The 18245-nt window shown below is 48.8% G+C and overlaps 9 protein-coding genes across 9 annotated transcripts; 5 read left to right on the plus strand and 4 right to left on the minus strand.

Moving 5' to 3' along the window:
* Window positions 1–1856: 1856 nt before the first annotated feature.
* On the plus strand, window positions 1857–2423 carry N7510_006637 (uncharacterized protein; the record flags this gene model as incomplete). The annotated part of the gene is made up of 2 exons (XM_056978563.1): window positions 1857–1929; window positions 2137–2423. 2 exons carry the CDS (start codon window positions 1857–1859, stop codon window positions 2421–2423), a joined length of 360 nt encoding a protein of 119 aa, XP_056834595.1.
* Window positions 2424–2869: 446 nt separating this feature from the next.
* N7510_006638 (uncharacterized protein) lies at window positions 2870–3271 on the plus strand (the record flags this gene model as incomplete). The annotated part of the gene is made up of 1 exon (XM_056978564.1): window positions 2870–3271. One exon carries the CDS (start codon window positions 2870–2872, stop codon window positions 3269–3271), a length of 402 nt encoding a protein of 133 aa, XP_056834596.1.
* A 748-nt stretch (window positions 3272–4019) lies between these two features.
* Window positions 4020–4346, minus strand: N7510_006639 (uncharacterized protein; the record flags this gene model as incomplete). Its single annotated transcript, XM_056978565.1, has 1 exon — window positions 4020–4346. The coding sequence occupies one exon, from the start codon at window positions 4344–4346 to the stop codon at window positions 4020–4022; it is 327 nt and encodes a 108-aa protein (XP_056834597.1).
* A 738-nt stretch (window positions 4347–5084) lies between these two features.
* On the plus strand, window positions 5085–5651 carry N7510_006640 (fungal specific transcription factor domain-containing protein; the record flags this gene model as incomplete). The annotated part of the gene is made up of 1 exon (XM_056978566.1): window positions 5085–5651. One exon carries the CDS (start codon window positions 5085–5087, stop codon window positions 5649–5651), a length of 567 nt encoding a protein of 188 aa, XP_056834598.1.
* Window positions 5652–5747: 96 nt separating this feature from the next.
* N7510_006641 (fungal specific transcription factor domain-containing protein) lies at window positions 5748–6860 on the plus strand (the record flags this gene model as incomplete). Its single annotated transcript, XM_056978567.1, has 1 exon — window positions 5748–6860. The coding sequence occupies one exon, from the start codon at window positions 5748–5750 to the stop codon at window positions 6858–6860; it is 1113 nt and encodes a 370-aa protein (XP_056834599.1).
* A 286-nt stretch (window positions 6861–7146) lies between these two features.
* Window positions 7147–9221, minus strand: N7510_006642 (uncharacterized protein; the record flags this gene model as incomplete). The annotated part of the gene is made up of 3 exons (XM_056978568.1): window positions 7147–8020; window positions 8154–9043; window positions 9108–9221. The coding sequence occupies 3 exons, from the start codon at window positions 9219–9221 to the stop codon at window positions 7147–7149; spliced, it is 1878 nt and encodes a 625-aa protein (XP_056834600.1).
* A 521-nt stretch (window positions 9222–9742) lies between these two features.
* N7510_006643 (alpha-L-rhamnosidase) lies at window positions 9743–12520 on the minus strand (the record flags this gene model as incomplete). The annotated part of the gene is made up of 1 exon (XM_056978569.1): window positions 9743–12520. The coding sequence occupies one exon, from the start codon at window positions 12518–12520 to the stop codon at window positions 9743–9745; it is 2778 nt and encodes a 925-aa protein (XP_056834601.1).
* A 554-nt stretch (window positions 12521–13074) lies between these two features.
* On the plus strand, window positions 13075–15048 carry N7510_006644 (uncharacterized protein; the record flags this gene model as incomplete). The annotated part of the gene is made up of 7 exons (XM_056978570.1): window positions 13075–13171; window positions 13246–13489; window positions 13562–14078; window positions 14140–14416; window positions 14490–14574; window positions 14647–14716; window positions 14821–15048. The coding sequence occupies 7 exons, from the start codon at window positions 13075–13077 to the stop codon at window positions 15046–15048; spliced, it is 1518 nt and encodes a 505-aa protein (XP_056834602.1).
* Window positions 15049–15570: 522 nt separating this feature from the next.
* N7510_006645 (phytanoyl-CoA dioxygenase family protein) lies at window positions 15571–16386 on the minus strand (the record flags this gene model as incomplete). Its single annotated transcript, XM_056978571.1, has 1 exon — window positions 15571–16386. One exon carries the CDS (start codon window positions 16384–16386, stop codon window positions 15571–15573), a length of 816 nt encoding a protein of 271 aa, XP_056834603.1.
* Window positions 16387–18245: the final 1859 nt, after the last annotated feature.

Consider the following 18245-nt stretch of genomic DNA (forward strand, 5'->3'; position numbering starts at 1 on the left):
CATATCTATATCACAATGATAGTATCACGTCTCTGGATGACCTGAACCGCTCTATTTTCAAAGTCGATGAGTCTTGATTTCACTTCCGTTTCTGATATCCAACATAGTAATAGCGCTCCGATTTTTCAGGTCTTTCTTTGTACAGTATCCATATTCTGTACTTGCATCCAACAATCTTTTTTTCTCGATAAATTGCAGAGCCTCTTTGAAGCAACCAGTTTCATCGACCAGCCTGCGTCGGACTGAATCTCGGGCACGAAGAGATTGTCCCCTTAAAAATGAGGGGGTGATATTCGACGCGGGCAATTTGGCCTTCACAAAATCTATTATCCACTTTGATAGATAAGGAGTGGCAGATTGGCCCTTGTGGATAGAAAGTGAGGAACCACGGGACTGTTGAATTCGGAAATCATGACATAGGGCTAAGAGAAAGCCATGGCCGACTGCTTGTCCGCTTATGAAGGCGATCGTTGGCATAGGATACCTGTCAATATTTTATTTTGTTAGACACACAGACGTGAAGAGAATGTGAGGTCCGATTCAATGCGCTGGAATATATAATGCACGAAGGATCATACCTTAGAAGCTGTCGTAGAAGTGGCCATATATGCTCGTCTTGCCGTTTAAGCGTATCTTGTGATATCTGCTGGCTAATTCCATCGCTATAAAATTCAGGAACGCGACTGGCGGTGATAACAACGCCTTTTGGAAAGGTTTGAATCTTTGATAAAGAATAGCGAAAAGCTTCGACGAAATCGGGTGTCAACTGATTTGCTGGTTGAGATTCAAAAACTAGAAGATAAATCCTATCGGAAGGCATCGCACACGTGAACCTGCCTCCTGTTTTGATTTCGCGAGAGAATAGAGCCATCGTGTGAGATATTGAAATTGCTTAAAGAGCACATTTATCACTTTTTGCCGAATGTCATGGCAGGATCATTTGATAAAACCAAGCCTATCTGGGCCTATGCTGACTGTGTCTGACCTAGTAATAGCAAGCTTGCGCGACCGAGGTATTGTAGAATAATCAAAAAATATCATGCCTCGGCTGCTGGAGGAACTTGATTTTGTCGATACTCGCCACCCGTAAATCAATATTTTCACGAACGACGAGTTATCCCTTTTTGGAGTGTTGATTCAAAAGGTCGGAAAATTCAAAATGTGACAGCATGATCTAGTTACCGACCGAGATCGCTTTGGGGAGGTATGTTTGATTGATGTTTGTGTTGGTAGTACCCGATAGTCATAGTATTCTAACTCTCTGTAATTTCGGGAGGCATTGTGTCGGCTGGACCGTTGCTCGAAAGGGAAATACTCGGTCTAAAAGCGTTAGTTCGTGGCAAAGGCTGACACTGTCGATGCGATAATCGGTTCCTGCATTCGCCTGGGGGTTAATCAGGCTGTGTAGCATCGAAGGCCTGGACTATGCGGAACATGTTACTGTACCGAATACAGGATGCACTGGAACATATTTTTCTCACTAAACCTTCTGCCTCCACTTGTGGAGCTTTTCGATGTCTCCGCGACTGTTATCCCGTCGTACGAGACACTTAGCATGGGAATCGTGATCTTGTACCAGGTGCTTCATGAATCAACAGATCTGAAGACTTTTATTCTGTATCAAGCTTAGGCTCAGAGTCCAACGACGCCCGTAAGTTCCATTCAGCGGTACCCATAGCAAGGGACTAATTGCGAAACCCTGAATGAATAAAGAAATTCCGACAATCGCGAGTTCATGGATGCATTGAAAATGTTTAAGTAGTCTAATCCAACTCAATAATTATCTTTCCAAACCGACAGTAGAAGATGATAACTGAATGATAACCCAGCGGGCTGCAGCGTATCTCATTAAGAAGATGGCCTCTACGGTTGAGTCTCCGCATACGCCTAGTAACGATGAGACTGAGGTGTTCTTCAAGGGACTCATTCGTGCGAGATACGGAAAATCTCAAACCCATTCGTAATATGATATTTCGAACAGTGATCATGACATTGTTAAGAGCTTCCAGCTTCGAGCGGCTACTCTGGTAGATTGAGTCCTATGAATCATAACAGTTCTTGGATACGCCAAGAGCCTGGAAATGCGGGCATCCCTGTTAAAAGAACTTGAAACGACCAACATGATATCGTCTTGAGCTCTCTTTTCCACCTTCACTCTCACCACTCTCACCACTCTCACCACTCTCACCACTCTCACCACTCTCACCACTCTCACCACTCTCACCACTCTCACCACTCTCACCACTCTCACCACTCTCACCACTCTCACCACTCTCACCACTCTCACCACTCTCACCACTCTCACCACTCTCACCACTCTCACCACTCTCACCACTCTCACCACTCTCACCACTCTCACCACTCTCACCACTCTCACCACTCTCACCACTCTCACCATCCTCACCATCCTCACCAGATCATAACAGTGATTATTAACAGCACGATGGAGAGCATGACCAAGAGAATGGGAAATATTATCCATGGCCAGCGGACATGGATGAAAGTTTCGGTTCGGTAAGCCGTTCCTTCAATACGGTTGCTATTGGCCGAAGTTCGGATGAGATTGGTCATACTGGTGGCCATCGAGTCGAATAATTCAGCATCTTTATTCTGACTGTTATTGGACAAAATCAAGGTTACGGTTGACTCATCGTCGCTAAATAGATCAGCCAACTATGGTATCATGTTAGAAATTGTACTCTTGTCGATGGTATAATTTGAGTTCTCCGAATATGTCGCGGCGCCATTGAGGGGCCGGTATTGAAGATACATGGGGGGCCAAAAGTATTAGCACAGTCGCGTCGCGTCGCCCCACTAAAATAGTTTTGTAAACAACCCACCAATCTCAACTGCCCATCTCTCTCTCAATATGCGTCGCTTTGGCACTGGAATTAGTGGAAATCGAAGGCCAAAGGCTGAATTATCCCCTGAAACACGCTCAGCTATCATTTATAGCCTTCGAAAAGGGATATCGCCGACAAGAATTGCGCGCGATAATCACGTCTCCCTAGCTCAATTCACTATACAAAACAACGCTTCTACACCAACACGACAATCAAATCAAGGCCCTGGAGCGGTCGGCCTCGAAATTTTAATGATCGTACAAGGCGCTATATATTTCAGCTTGCGCGTCGGCACCCTCGGTGGACATACGCAGCGCTCGGCGCAAATATACCTGGTACAGACACAAGAATGTCGAGATCTACAATTAGACGCCTCCTACGGACATATGGACTCCGAAAATGGAAGTCAAAGAAGCGAATACTATTAAATAAGGAGACTACAAAAAAAAAATACTCGCTTTTTCCCGTGAGTGGGGGGGCTTTAGGGAGTGGGAAAAGCTCATCTATTCTGACGAATGTAGCGTACAACGCGGATCGAATTCTCCGATCCAATTCGTCTTCCGCCTCCAAAACGAGGCTTTTTTATAAGAATTTGTGAGCTTGACTAGCCACGGGCAAGATATTTCGCAAATGGTTTGGCCTGGAATTTGGATTGGTGGCCGGTCAAAGTTAGTGATTATGGCACGCGATCCCGAAGCTCCTCGCAACGGATACTCCTCGACCTCTTATACCGACGCTCTCGAAGATGGATTGGTTGAAATCTATACACCTGATTCTATCTTCCAGCAAGATAACGCGAAGATCCATAGATCAGAGCATACACAGGAGTGGTTTGAGCGTCATGGGATTCACGTCATTGAATGGCCTCCGCATTCCCTTGATTTTAACCCTATGGAAGTTGTCTGGGCGCTATTAAAACGCGAATCGATATCCTAGTTTGGCCAATGGTAGACGTCGTGAAATTGATTGAGAGGACTTTCGGAATGCGCTGGTCGATTCATGGAATCATATAGATCAGGGGTCTATAGACCGGCTTATACTCTCTATGTCTCGTAGAATCGCGGCTGTGAGAGCTGCGCGGGGCTACAGTCAACTCTCGCTTATGGCACAGCCCACCATCCAACGAAATCTGTGTGCCATAAGTGAATTGTGCCAGATGTGATCTGATGACTAACTTTACTTCCGCATTAGGAAGTTGAACCCCTCTAGCGTCGTCTGTTTCCTCGCATCCATCTGAAACCTAGTAAACAGACTTATTAGACTCTCTATCTGGCAAATGTTCTCCTCAGTGGCACCCTGTTGGTGCTGAGCCCATAGAAGCGCCTCTTGCATGCTATTGATAACTGTAGCACCAGATGGTAGGTCTGGTGGTGGTCCAGATATATATTCGTCATCCTGGTCATCAGTGCCATCGCCGTCGCCGTCGCCGTCGCCACCACCCGATAAATCAGGCTCGTCGGCGTCGTTTTCGTCTGATGGATCTAGGAAATCATCCAAAGGCATGGCTTCCTCAGCATCTTAAGGAAGCCTATCAGTCAAGCTTTGATATAGATCACCTAGCTCTAGCGCTTCTAGTGACCCTTCTATCTGATCGGAACGACTTATGATAGTACTCTTCTTAAAACAGTTCTGTATAGTCTGATCAAGCACACTATTACGCCATGCCTGGGTAATCCAGTACAGGGTATAATTAAGGCTCATCTTCTCTCGAGGATCAATGTTCCGATCAAGGATATTAATCATCCAACGCATCCGTTTCCTCCGATAGTGGTGCTTTAGGTTCTGGATGATTCCTTGGTCTAGTGGCTGGTAAATCGACGTCACATTTGACGGGAAAAAAAGCACCTTAATATTAGACGGTGGCGGCGCATCTTCAAGCGCGCATAGATGAGCGGAGAAATTATCAAGCAAAAGTAGGACTCGTCTTTCCTTGCCGATATGCTTCTAAAAAGAGCGGAACCATTCTCCCATAATTCCACTTCGCATCCATGCCTTCTTATTCCAGCGCCAGATACACCCAATCGCACGCATATTTATCCCTCGAAAGTCCGATAGCGGTTTGTGGTTATCGATAGTCCTCTATTTGGAGTCCTTCTTTGCCCCGAAGCGATGGGTAGGTGGTGAAAATGATAATTAGACGAGGACCCACACCAGCTCTCGCGCCGTAGGTCCGAATTGAGGGCCAGTACGCTAACTCCACCCTTTTTAATCTTCACCCCGCATTTTATCCGGCAAGAGGCCATGAAATCCTGTCGGCAATGTCGAGCTGCCAAGCGCAGATGTATGCTTGGCAAGGGCAGCGATTCCAGCCCATCCTGTGATCGCTGCCTGCGCCATCATCTTGCCTGTTCACACTCTCAGCTCAAGCCACTAGTGCGGACACGGCTCGAAGCCCGTCATCCCGTCACTCGGTCATCGACAGAATCGCAGACTCGGCCTACAAGCCTAGATGATTTCCTCTCCGACGATGGATCCGTCGCGGTGCTAGTTCATGAATATCTGTCCAAGATTCACGGTCGGCCTCATAGCATCTTTCACGCAGCGACTTTGTGGAAGGACATTCGCAAGCGACAAGCCAGCAAGGCTTTGATCCTGGCCATCTGCGCAATGGGGGCTCACGTCTCCAATCAGCCAGGTTTACGATCACTCGAGCCGCTGCTCACCACGGAGTCCAAGCGGCTACTTCTGATCGATCTTGAGCGCGTGTGCCTGGAAAACATACAAACCTGCATCCTGGTCGCAAATCTATGCGTGGCACATGCAAACCCATCGTCAGAGTTTCTATTCTTTCGTAAGTTTCCGATTTGATTCATATATGAGTGTGTGTGCGCACGTGTCTCGCCAATCCTTGTCCTTGGAGATGTGATACTCATATCGAACGAGACGCTAGGAACGGCAATTGCAATGATGCAATTACTGGAACAACGTAAGACACAAGGCGACGATAATGCAGTCTATCATGAGCTTCGGATCCGAATCTGGCTGGCGCTTCTCGCTGCGGACAATTGGTGCTCTTCGAGCCTGGGCTTCCCTCGCGAGATGAAAGACTGGTCTCGACCGGCTCGGTTACCCATGGATGAGAACCTGTTTGCCGATATGGATCCAGATGAGCCATTGATCGACCAGAACGAGCCTTGTAAGAGCCCTGGTCTATGGGCACACATGGCCACGCTCATCGAAGTGTTCAGCCCTATCCAGGAACTCAACTGGAGGGTCGCCAATTGCGAGGGGCTGCATCCAGATCAAATCGAGCAGGACACGGATCATCTTGCACGACTGTTGGATGACTGGCAAAATAGACTTCCACACGATGTACAATTGACGGAGTCGAACCTCATAGAGCACAGCGAGCGAGGCACCGGGGGCATCTTCATGGGCCTCCATCTTGGCTTTCACCACTACGCTACCTTACTTTTCTACCAGTATCTCGATACACGAAACATGCTGAGTATGCGTGCCCGGCAGTTTGCAGCTCGATGTAAACATCACGCTCTCAGTTATAGCTCGTGGCTCGCCCGTGGGAGACGACAGCCCGGATGCGAAGCCGTGTATCCAACCGTCGGCCACATGGCGATTGTATCCTCTTCCGTTATTCTTCATACTTTGCTTTTTGGAGAAGAAAACGAGCTTCCGCGGTCACGTCACTGCCTTGAAGCGAATTTTGAGGCGCTTCTCGAGTTAGAAGAGTACTGGCCCATTGTTAAACCCATGGTAAATTTTCTACCCTTTCCTCGAGAAATCGAATGGCCTTCTTTTGTTCGTCTTCGTTCCCTTTCAGCTGACAATCTGCCCAAGATTAATCGATTGATGCATTTCCAAAACAACTGCCTGCTCCTCTCTCACTATAATCAAACCCATCGTCTCGATCGTTGGATGGTGCGATTTCTCTTCGAGTATGCGTTACCACTTGAGACCAAGGCCATTGACCCACACACGGCATGGGAAATGGAAATTATCTCCGCACAGGCACATATCTTCTCTGAGAAAGGTCGATTGCCCGCGTTTGGGGCTAGCTAGGACGTTCTACGAATCAAAATGATAATATAATCCGAATTTTGTCGTGAGGGTCTGATAATTTTCTATTCTCCCCCAAAGAGGACGAATGAAGAACTGATCGTGTACAACATGAGCTATGCGAGTAAGTGAATAGGAAGTCATCTGGGATTTTTGATATGCAGCCATGTGTGGCCAACAAGCCAAGCCCTACCTCTTGCCTTCACACCGTGACTGAATGAGAAGTGGATCACTTCAATTACCGCGAAGATAGCCGTATCTCAATCTAAAATCGTTCATGCAAGCTGACTTAGACGACCAAGATAGCAATCTCATAAGAATTGCTAAAACTGACGGAGAAGCTGCCAGCAGACCCAGACAAGGTTGTGGTGGTGATAGTACTGCTTTCACCTCCCAGTGACGGCAAATTGTTGACACTCGTGGAACTTGGGGCAGTCAAGGTGATCAGAGTTGCAGTGGTTTTCGACGAACCTTTGACGTTGACCTGCACAGCGTTGGACGAACCGGTTCCCCCGTTATAATTAACGAGCTTGAGGATAGTGGAAGAACTGTTTGCTGTTGCGGACCAGTAGACGGGGCCAAATCCTCCATTCGTGGCGGTAACGGGTAGAGTCCGTGTACCCATATGGTCCGCGAAAAGCTTTTGGACGTAGTAGCTGATGGTGTAAAGGATCTCGGTTGCAGTGTGTTTTATCACGGCCACTGTGTCGGGCGCTTCATTGTAGTTCTTGATCAAGGCACCATAGGCAGAGCCGACGATGACATCTGAGTTCCTTTCGCAGCCTAAGAGGAAGATGGCCTCCGCACAGGACATGCCCAGAGTCTGGGCACCCACCTGGCCCTTGTTGTTCGAGCCAGTATTGGTTGCTGCGTACTCATTGACGAAGACGGGATAATTGCGGCTAGCTTGGTCGAATGTGTTGAAAAGTGAAACAAAATAGTTCTCGTTGCCATAGATATGAAGGTCTAGCGAGCTGCCGTTGGATGTCACTGGGTTTGGGTTGATGGTTGAGACAAGATTGATGGATGGATATACTGAGTGGATGGCATTGTAGAAAGCCATAAATCGGTATGCATAGTAGGAGTTTGTTCCACCGCTGAGAAAGTCCTCATTGCCAATCTCAATCCATTTGAGCGTGAAAGGGGGGGAAATCCCAGAGCAGCTCGTTGAGCCCCGTATGTTGTCGATTTATCTCCCTTGTCCCGTTAGCACTTGTCTCGCATTCATTAAATCGGATAGGCAAGCCTCAAAAATGAACTTAAAGTATAAGTAGGGATCAGCTTACTAGAAGAAACTCCAACTCATTCATGACGGAATCCACATATGGCTGTAAGTTGGCCTCGGATATGACCTCGCCGTCCAGGTAAAGTCCAGCCCAGACGCCTAGAATCACCTCAAGACCCAGATCTTGTGCCATCTGCATCATCTCCAGAAGGCCAAATCCATCGGTATTAATATCACCCCAAGTACCTGGGCGTCCCGGACGATCCGTAAGAGAACCTATTGTTTCGTTCCATTTCCATTCATAAGGGGAGCTTTTACCCTCCATATTATTCCCGCCGGGTAGTCGGATGTATTTCGTGCTCATGTTGAGTAACGCGCTGGCCAGGTCCTCGCGCACGCCATTGAATCGGTTATCGAACGTCTGCTTAAACAAGCTCAGAACGTTGAAATATACGCTTTGCCCAGCGAGCTTCGACCCATCAAACGTGAAATAAAACGTATTGTTGCCGTCGGAGCCAGTCTGGCTCGGCTGGAATGTCGCGGAGTAGCTCTGTACCCATCCCGCAGACGACGTCTGATCGATACTCATGCTCGTCGATCCGAGGTTCTGTCCAGTATTGTTGCTATGGAAGTAGCAGTTGACAGTGCCGGAATAACTGCCCCGCATGTAAAGACTAGCGATGTAACGCTTGGTAGCGTCCACGTTGAACCCCCAGAAGCCTTCATTATAGAATCCTACAGTCCCTGTGGTCCCTGCGGGGACGTCCATTCGCATCTGGTACGGCAGGCTGGACGAAATAATGGGAGAGGATGCGTCAATGACCAGTGAGACACCTCCAAGGGGATGCCAATAATCAGTGTTGCGTGCCAGACTGGCAGCTCCATTGGACGACGATCCTTGGAAAGCTCGGTTCCGGAGCATCTCCCCGTAGAGACCGCCATCGCCGGAGTGGTAAATATCCTGTTACTAGTCAGTCTCTTCTCTAGCTTGTGCAAAGGGATACGAAGGAGAAACTTCGATTTACCTCATATAGAAGCCCATACAGGAGGGAACTTGACTGATTGCCACCAGACGAAGCGACGTCGAGTGTTAATGCCACCGCACTGGCAGCGAAATACAAAACAGAAGAAATAATCATGATGTCAAGATTTAGACAAGGCCTTCTTATGTGAATATGATTGCTTTTGGCCTGGCCTGGAGAGCTCAAGACACAGGTCGAAGGGACGGCCCTTTATATACATGTGACACCAAGCGCGTTCCCGTAGGTTCAAATGCTGCCATGAGACAATAGACTGACTGTCTCTATGATGATGGAGATATTCGGTGAAAGTTCCACCGAAGAGGCAGAAATCAAATCTCCTGCCCTGCATTTGATTGGATCTACTATCCGGGGTATCGGTGAGTTGGAACTGAAAAAAAAGCCCAATAAACTGGATTATGGCTGGGTCTAGTCCTAAAACTGCAAATCGCCGAGTGGGTTAATTTGTGTAAGACAAGTGACTTCCTCTGGCAAGAATTCTATGCCGGATTGCCTCGGTACGATATCAGACCAGCCAGATGAATTTGAGGCTGGCAAAAAGTCACTCGCCCGATCAATTGATTTTTCATATCGCATAATAATGGAACTATTGAAATACACTTCGTCACCCAACTACGAGTCTAAACGACATTTTGCCCGGGGTTTGTTATGAATGGAGCAGTCGCCTGGGGTGGCCATGGCCAAGGACAAAAAGGAATCCTCCACTGATGCTTTCCAGATCCCACATTTTCCTCTAAATTGTTGGATCCATCTTCAGCAGCCCGGAACTTGACCAATGCTTGGCAGTTTGGTGGAACAATTAGATCTAAACAGAACGTCACCGATCCATCTCGATCGGCATCGTGAACCAATTTCCACTGGCAGTTCCAAAGGCCGTAGACACTTTCGTACGACACTGCAGCATGCGTCAAAGAGCCCCCCGGCTGTGGATACACTAGTGCAGTCTTCCAACCAGCTTCAAGGGGCCGCAAGCCGCCCACGGTCTCATGGAGCCAATTGACCACGGAACCCAAGGCATAATGATTGAAAGAGGTCATTTCGCCGGGATTGATAAATCCGGTTGGAAGCATACTGTCCCAGCGTTCCCAGATAGTAGTGGCCCCCATAGTAATAGGGTATAACCACGACGGACAACGCTCTTCGAGGAGCATTCGGTAGGCCAGAGAGAGATTATCAGTGTCAGTGAGAGCCCTTAAAATTACCGGCGTGCCGGCGAACCCGGTTGCCACGCGGAACTTTGCCATGCGTACACGCGCAGCGAGCTGACACCTAGCCATGTCCAGTTGGCGCCGGGTGGATAAAAGCCCGAACACTATTGCTAAGGAATAAGCTGTCTGGGAATCCCCGACTATGAGGCCGGATGGCGCTATATACTTCTCCTGGAAAAGAGCACGCAGACGCTGAGCTTTGAAGCTGTAGTGTATTCTTTCTGGCTTCCTCTTGAGGACTGCGGCAATACCAACCATGAGAGATGTGACGTGCACGAGATATGCGTCTGCCACCAGCGTGCCGTTTGTTCGGCAATCACCAGGCTCGTCGGGCGGCGCCTGGGGGTCGAGCCAGTCACCCAGTTGCCATATCTCGGGATCCCACAGTCCGTCGTTGCCCCGACGGACTCCCTGGTCCAGCCATGACTTCATGCTTGGATATTGTCGCTGTAAAATTTCGGGATCGCCGGATGACAGATATAGAATCCAGGGAAGGATTACCACCACATCGCCCCACAGAGCCTGGGGAATAGATGGCCACACGTGGTCTAGGACATTGGGGACCGCCAGAGGGGGAATGCCGTGGTGATCTGCTTGTTCGCAGGCGACATCTTCCATCCACTCCGAGAGCATGCCAATGGAGTCATACAGAAATGTCGCGGATGGACCAAAAACCTGAATGTCTCCTGTCCATCCTAGGCGTTCGTCCCGTTGGGGGCAATCCGTGGGGATAGACAAAAAGTTCCCACGCATGCTCCAGCAAGCATTTTGATGCAATTGATTGATGGCCAGGCTCGAACACTCAAACCGCCCCGTCCGCTTGAAGTCAGTGTGGATCACGAGTGCCTGAATGTTGCTCTGCCAGGGCTGTGCCGTTCGAGGGTCCCATCCATTGACTTGCACGAATCGAAAGCCGTGGAAGGTGAATTTGGGGGACCAATCAATCAACGGCTGTCCGGATGAGACGACCGTGTCAACACATTGTGCACCGCGGAGGGGTCGCATTCCCAGTTCTCCATCATCTTCCATGACCTCAGCGTGGGTGAAAGTCACTGTTGCGTTTGCTGGTAGCGTCATCGAATGTATGAGAAGCTTCCCAACCAGGTTCTGGCCAAAGTCGAGAACTGTCCGGCCAGATGGAGTGGTTAATATCTTCTGGGGCGCTAGCATCTCCGTGATTCGTGCTGGAGGGGCGTTTGGGGCGTACAATTGCGCATGAGGAAAGTCCAAAACGGAAACTGTGTCCCAGTCGGTGTCAACATAACGAGGGCTACTTTGATGCCAGTCACTGACTTCGGCTCGCGCATCATAAGTTTCACCGTTGTAGATTTCACTACTCACGATGGGACTGGGATGGCACTTCCAACTGATGTCCGATGCAACCTGGAATCGTCCACCAGAGAGCCCTTCTATCTCCAACTGAGCCATAGTGGCTATTCGATCTCCATATATGTACCTCTTGCCACCATCAAAGCCCAGCCGGCCGGCAAACCAGCCCTCAGCAACCTCGACGCCTAGTACGTTATCGCCATTTGCATTGATCAAGTGATCGACGTCAAACACTTGATATGCAAGGCGATGGCGGTAGCTTGTCCACCCGGGTGCCATTTCATGATTTGCGATCCTAGAGCCATTGAGATATGCCCGGTAGACCCCAAAGGCCGTGATGTACAACCTAGCCCGATGCACGGAGCCAAACGTAACAGGCAGGGCAAATTCCTTTCGAAAGAGCAAGGGTCTTATTGGCTCATCTTTGTGGCTCATTCGAACGGATGGGCTAGAGATAGGCACTGCAATCCAATCCTGAGAACTAAGAAGGCTGCATTCAACCGTCGCCCAGGAGGACCAGGCAGACCAATCCGAGTGTGCGCGCCTGGTTTTTCTATCCATCCAGCTCCCATATACTCGAACCTTTACCCGGGCTTGTTCTCGCGACTTCAACGGTGTACTCGGCCATGGGACTAGAGTTGACTCGTCGCTGTCGACAACAAAGTTTGCTTGTGGCCCAGTTTCACGGCACACAGAAATCTCATACTGGGATTGCGTCCAGTCACAGATGGATTCTTTGGCAGCTGATAAGGTCCAGGAGATGCGAGGCAAAGAGCATTGTAGGCCCAGTCCCGAAGAATGCTGCTCAAAGCGCAATGCAATGATGCCGGCCATTTCTGATGATTCGTGGCTCAGGTGCATTTCGAATTCTCAAGGAAAAGGAGATCCAGAGTTGGAGAGAGACATCTCCTCGAGTCGTCTTCTCTTGCCCCATCTCGCTTCCTATTCTCCCGAGAAATCAGTCGTGTGTCTCGTATACCCGATTATATTCCGTCATGCTGGACTTCAGATCGCAGACTAGCTGAACGGCCATAGTGGAGAGACTGCGGAAACTTCTCCTTGTGATTGGTTCATTTTCCGCAGGCGTTTAGGAGCCACCGGGGAGTTTCCCCATTGGGGAATTCGTGGATCCCGCACGACTCGCTTCTTCAACGCCCGTCAAAATAGAGTTGACCAACACTCAGCCAGCGTGGACACATTCCCCCGCGTCGCGTGCTTCCCAATCAATGCAAGTCGTATATCGCAAATTATTACACATCCAAAGTCGGTCGCTCTAGCCCTAAGAACGAATCGAGCTCCCCGCATGGAGATCTGCATAGCTTAAAGGCTGGGGATGTCCCTCGAATATTGTGGGCAGACAACGGTCTTCATTCTGTACCTATACTCAAGATCAACTGAACTCGCTAGCAAAGAAGATGGGCTTTCCCCCTAAGGTATACCAGTTTCTGGTGGGCACATTTGCTGCGCTTGGATCATTTCTCTATGGCTATGATCTTACCATTGTGGCCGAGGGTAAGCCAGCCAACGCGAAATCTGTCCCCTTATCTGCTCGCAGGAACTGATGAAGCTCTGTTTCTCTTGAACAGTGGTTTCCAGCGGTTCTTTTTTGAACTATTTCAGCCCGACAACCACTGAAATTGGCCTGGTCGCGTCCCTGCTCACGGCCGGCGCTTTTGTCGGCGCCGGGTTAGCGTACCCATGCTCGGATTACTTTGGCCGCCGAGCAACCATCTTGGCTGGAGGGGTGATCTTCTGCCTTGGGGGTGGTTTGCAGACCGGTGCGCGGAACTATGGTTACGTCTTGGGAGGCCGTTTTATCGCGGGTGTCTCGTGAGTTCTCTTTGCCGGACTCTTTCCCCTGCTTGTGATCTGGGCTTGGCCTTCGTAACTAACAACCTATAGTGTCGGTGTCCTCACCATGATCATTCCAATTTATCAGGCAGAATTGGTACACCCCAATATACGAGGATTGGTGACCGGACTGCAACAGTTCATGCTCGGCATTGGTGGTGTCTGCGGAAGTTGGATCAGCTATGGCACCTATGTCAGCTTTCCAGACAACCGCCAATGGCGCGTACCGTTGGGCATTCAGATTGTCCCTGCTGCTCTTCTGTCCGGTCTGATATTCCTTTTCCCAGAATCGCCTCGTTGGCTTATTAGCCAGGGTCACCAGGAGAGGGGTCTGCAGACTCTCGCGCGGCTTCATGCTAATGGTAACCTATCGGATCCTTGGATTCTCGCAGAGTTTGAACAGATTAAAGCGCAGGTTACGGCTGAGAAGGAACACAGCCAGGTCACATTTTATCAGTGGATCATCGATAAGTCAAATTTCCGTCGTCTCCTGCTGGCTTGCGCTATGCAAGCTGCCACGCAAATGACGGGAGTCTCTGCCATCCAATATTACTCCGTCACCATCTTTGTAGGCTTTCTTGACCACCGGAACCCCTTTCATCAAACGGCTGACCGTGACTTCATATTAGAAACAAATTGGCATTGATGGAACGGACACCCTGCGCTACCAAGCCATCAACTCTATCATTGGCCTGATCGGTGAATTCCTCCTCATGATGGTCGTCGATAAAATAGGCCGTCGTAAACTCGTAGTGGGAGGTAATCTCGCTATGTGTCTCACATACGTGATCAGCACCATTCTCCTTGCTCAATTTCCTCCCGAGGTGAACAATACGGGCGCACATTGGGGGTTCATTATCATGACATGGGTTTATAATTTTTGTTTTGCCAGTATGGGATCACTGTGTACGGCAACTTTACCTTCCCATTCCTGTCTTTTTTGACTCGGTCGCAGAACTTGCTACTAACGCTTACATAGCCTGGATGGTCCCTGCCGAGATTTTCGATACAGCAACCCGAGCTAAGGGTGTAGCCTTGGGCTGCATGGTATCATTCGCCTTTAAGTATGTCCTTCACTCCTGTCCGAATATCGCTATGGCAGGGAAAGAGATCTAATCTTCATTTCTTTCTCATAGCACAATGATCGGTCAAGTGACGCCCATTGGAATGGCAAACTCCGGGTGGAGATTCTACATCCTTTTCGTGGTAAGTATCTATCAAATCGCTCTCCTTGCCTCTCTTTTGCCTCCTAGTGTGCATACATACATACTCTAGGAAATGTTTACTGGTAGCTGACATCCTGTACCTAGGTCTGCAATTTCACCAATGCCGTCTTCTTTTGGGCCATGCTCCCGGAGACGAAACAGGTACCCCTAGAGGAGATGAAGAAACTCTTCACCGAGAGTTCCTGGTTCATCGGCAACTCCACCAAAAGCGAGCAACACGTCACTGAAACTAGTATTCTGGCGCAGCAGATCGAAATCAAAGGGCTGGAAGACAAGGCTGGAATGACTGAGCACAAGGAATTAACCGCTTGAAGGGAGCCGAGAGCGGGAGCAAGGAAGGGGCTGAGGTGATGCTCAAAAATTCCGAGCAATGTTAAACGAGCACGGAATTCTGTTTGATTACCTCGATTTCCGTATACTCTGGCTACAAATCCGTGTGGCAGTTATGTTGCCCATCAGAATGTGTCATTATATCCTATTATATTCAATCGCATTTCATCCACCACTCTGGAGAATGAAGACCTGCTCATAATCTATGGCCGTTGAAATATCAGCCTGCATTTTGTGGTAGTTAACGTGGCGTTTAGGGTCGTGGGGACTAGATAGCCGAACTGCCAGCAGGGAGGTTCTTTTAAAATGCCTTAATGCAAGTCATCTCTATGCGCATCTTTTAAGGGCTACCTCATGATTCCCGCGCGTACGGTTCGGAGCTCACTGTACGAAATGTCGTCTGTTTCGTATGAATATACCAGGCTTGCACAAGTTTTCAAGAGTATAGTGGAATCTTAACGATTAGAGCAAACTTTTACTCCAATGAACATTATAAATAGAGCCTCAATGCGGACCAGAAGGTACCCAGCCGTCGCCGCAAACACCGCCCTCAGTAGACTCGGATACGAAAATCTCCTTCCCAGTAGGGCTGATTAACGGCAGGTAGAACTTTGCTATCTTAGTACTGGACTGCGGCACATAGTGGAAGATCAACGACCGACGGAACCTGTCGGCGGTTCGATTCGGCCCTGATCCATGCACCATGCTGCCATGGAACAATAGTGCGTCACCAGGGGCCATCAAAGTCTGCTCGGCGGTCATGCCACTGGGCAGGTGAATCGCCTGACGGCTGAACGAAGTTTCCGAATCCGCGTCACCCGGGCAGACTAGCTCATATTTATGGGACCCTGGCACCACCTGCAGCCCACCGTTATCCTCGTCGACTGGATCTATTGCGATCCAAACAGCAATGCATGTTTCGGGATGTGACTGTAGGAATAGATTGTCCTGGTGCAGTGCCTGACCGCGAGCTTTCGGTGGTTTGAAGTAGAACATAGATTGCGCACCATTGACGGGGCCAACAGTTGCCTCAACCTTGTCGAGGATGCGGCGGTCCAGCATGTACTTGCGAGCCAAGCGCCCGACCTCCAACTCGAGGTAACGATGCGGGTGGACGAAGCGAGGATAGCGGGCTAGAATGTCGTCATCCGGGACATGATCGTCGTGGGCGAGACTGGCCCTGTCGCCCTCGACCTGGGTCATGAATGCATCGCGGATCGCGTCAACCTCGGCAGGTTCTAGAACTCTAGCGATGTTGACCACGCCGTTCTCTTCATAGAAACGTTTGAGGTTGGTTTCGGGTCCAGCAGGTGCGATCATCGTGTCTGACTTTGATACGATAGATGGCTGTGTTTCATGGATAAGACGAGATGGTTTCGGTTTTTTGGGAAAGCGCGTTGTGATGTCTTTATAATTAACGAGTCTCTAGCTGCTATAATCAGCGGGGTAGGGAAGAACTCGGCATCTATATCACCGAAGCACCGAGAAGGGTCTGATTCCTCTAAGCCACCTGACAGACGCCATCCACAAAAAACTGAAACCAGTCACTTTGATAATATCCCATGGGATCTAAGACATTGGTGCGGAGAACATCGTGCGGGGAAACATCCCCTTGTTGAGGGTTGGAACGGTGGAGCATCATTGTTTGTGACTGAGGGTTCGGTTAATTCTTATGGTCAGGTCAGTTCAGAGGAGCTCTGGCCGAGCTGAAGTCGCAAAATGATTCAACCTGACCGGTGGTACTGCTTAGATTAGTGTATTGTGCTTGACCAGAGATTTTAGTTCATATAGTGCTATAGCCTGACTTGGCTCAGCACATGGTGATTTAGGTTAGCTGCGATAATCGCTTTGTGATTAATACTGGCCCGCGGTCATTGGGCAGATATCGCTGAACATCGTAAGCATCCGTCGCGCCATCGTGTTCGGAGTCTTGAGCGGACTTTCATTCACCGGATCCTAGCGGAAATGTGCCGATAATACTTTGCCCTCCTCAAACTCTCGTAGCAGTAGTATCTGACACCGTACTGTTCGGTAGGCGATGCCTGCGCTCGTGTGATTCCATGTGCAGCTATGGTGGAGTGAAGGAAGTCCACGTTGGCCAGAAACAGTCTACTCAACACTCTACCAACGCGTAACTCAGTGAGATTCATGTGGTCCAACTGCACCGTGCAAGCACAGGTATCCAATGTTCAACAGCAGGGATGAATGATGGACTCAACAAGCCATAGAGGTGAATTCGACTAGAATGGTGTGACCCAACTACAGAATTCTAGTACCGATAGTTAGTGCTCAAATACAAATTTAATCTAGCACGCCACGTGAAGTTAACACGGCTAGACCGGTGTGAATTGCAGTATTGTAGCGCGGATAGCCTATGTTGAACGGCAGGGATGAAACTAATACGGTGGAGGTGAGCTCAGCCAGGCTCATGTGAACTTCGACTTGACTCGTGTGATAAAACTGCAGAAATATTGAAGTGAACACAACAAATGGCGAACAAAAAGTCCACCCAAGTTAACCGGTTCCCGTTGGCTTTTTAGCAACGGTAATATGTCGTTCTGAAAAGACTCGCAGTTATGTGAAGTCTCCTGCCCATGAATGGGCCGTAAAGCTAAATTAGATTCTTTGTGGATTCATCATAGGCAGTACAATACCATATTGTTAGACGTCGTGATAAGTGGTATATTGAAATTTCCCTTTTGAGAGTTGTCCGCATCTTCTGTAATATCTTTAACAGATATACAGATTACTTCGACCGAGCAACCTGGAAAGCATGAGTGTCATGAAATTCTGCGTGGCTAGATTGTTTCTGAGGTATAATTATGTTAATATGAAAGCCTCAAATTTTTATCCTTTCGAGCCTTTCGTACTAAGTTGCACCATTTTAACGCAAAAATAAGAAATCGAATTGCGACACAATCAAACTGTTCTCTTGTTCTTTATAAAAGGGTCCTATCCTACAGTACAGGCGGAGATCAAGCTTGCAATTCCAATTTCGTAGGAGTTTGGGTAAGGAAGCTAGACTTTGAGGACTGGCTCAGCGCGTGGTATGATTCATTCGGGCCCCTCTCTGAGTTCTAGAAGAAACGCAGGAAAGAAAAATTGAAAAAAGTTTTCAATGCCATCAAAATTTTACTCCTCAGATAGTTTGTCATACTACATAAGTTATAGTACTGCAT

Source organism: Penicillium lagena (assembly GCF_028827675.1).
Source record: "Penicillium lagena strain IBT 129212 chromosome Unknown utg000003l_segment0_segment0, whole genome shotgun sequence".
Classification (NCBI taxonomy): domain Eukaryota; kingdom Fungi; phylum Ascomycota; class Eurotiomycetes; order Eurotiales; family Aspergillaceae; genus Penicillium; species Penicillium lagena.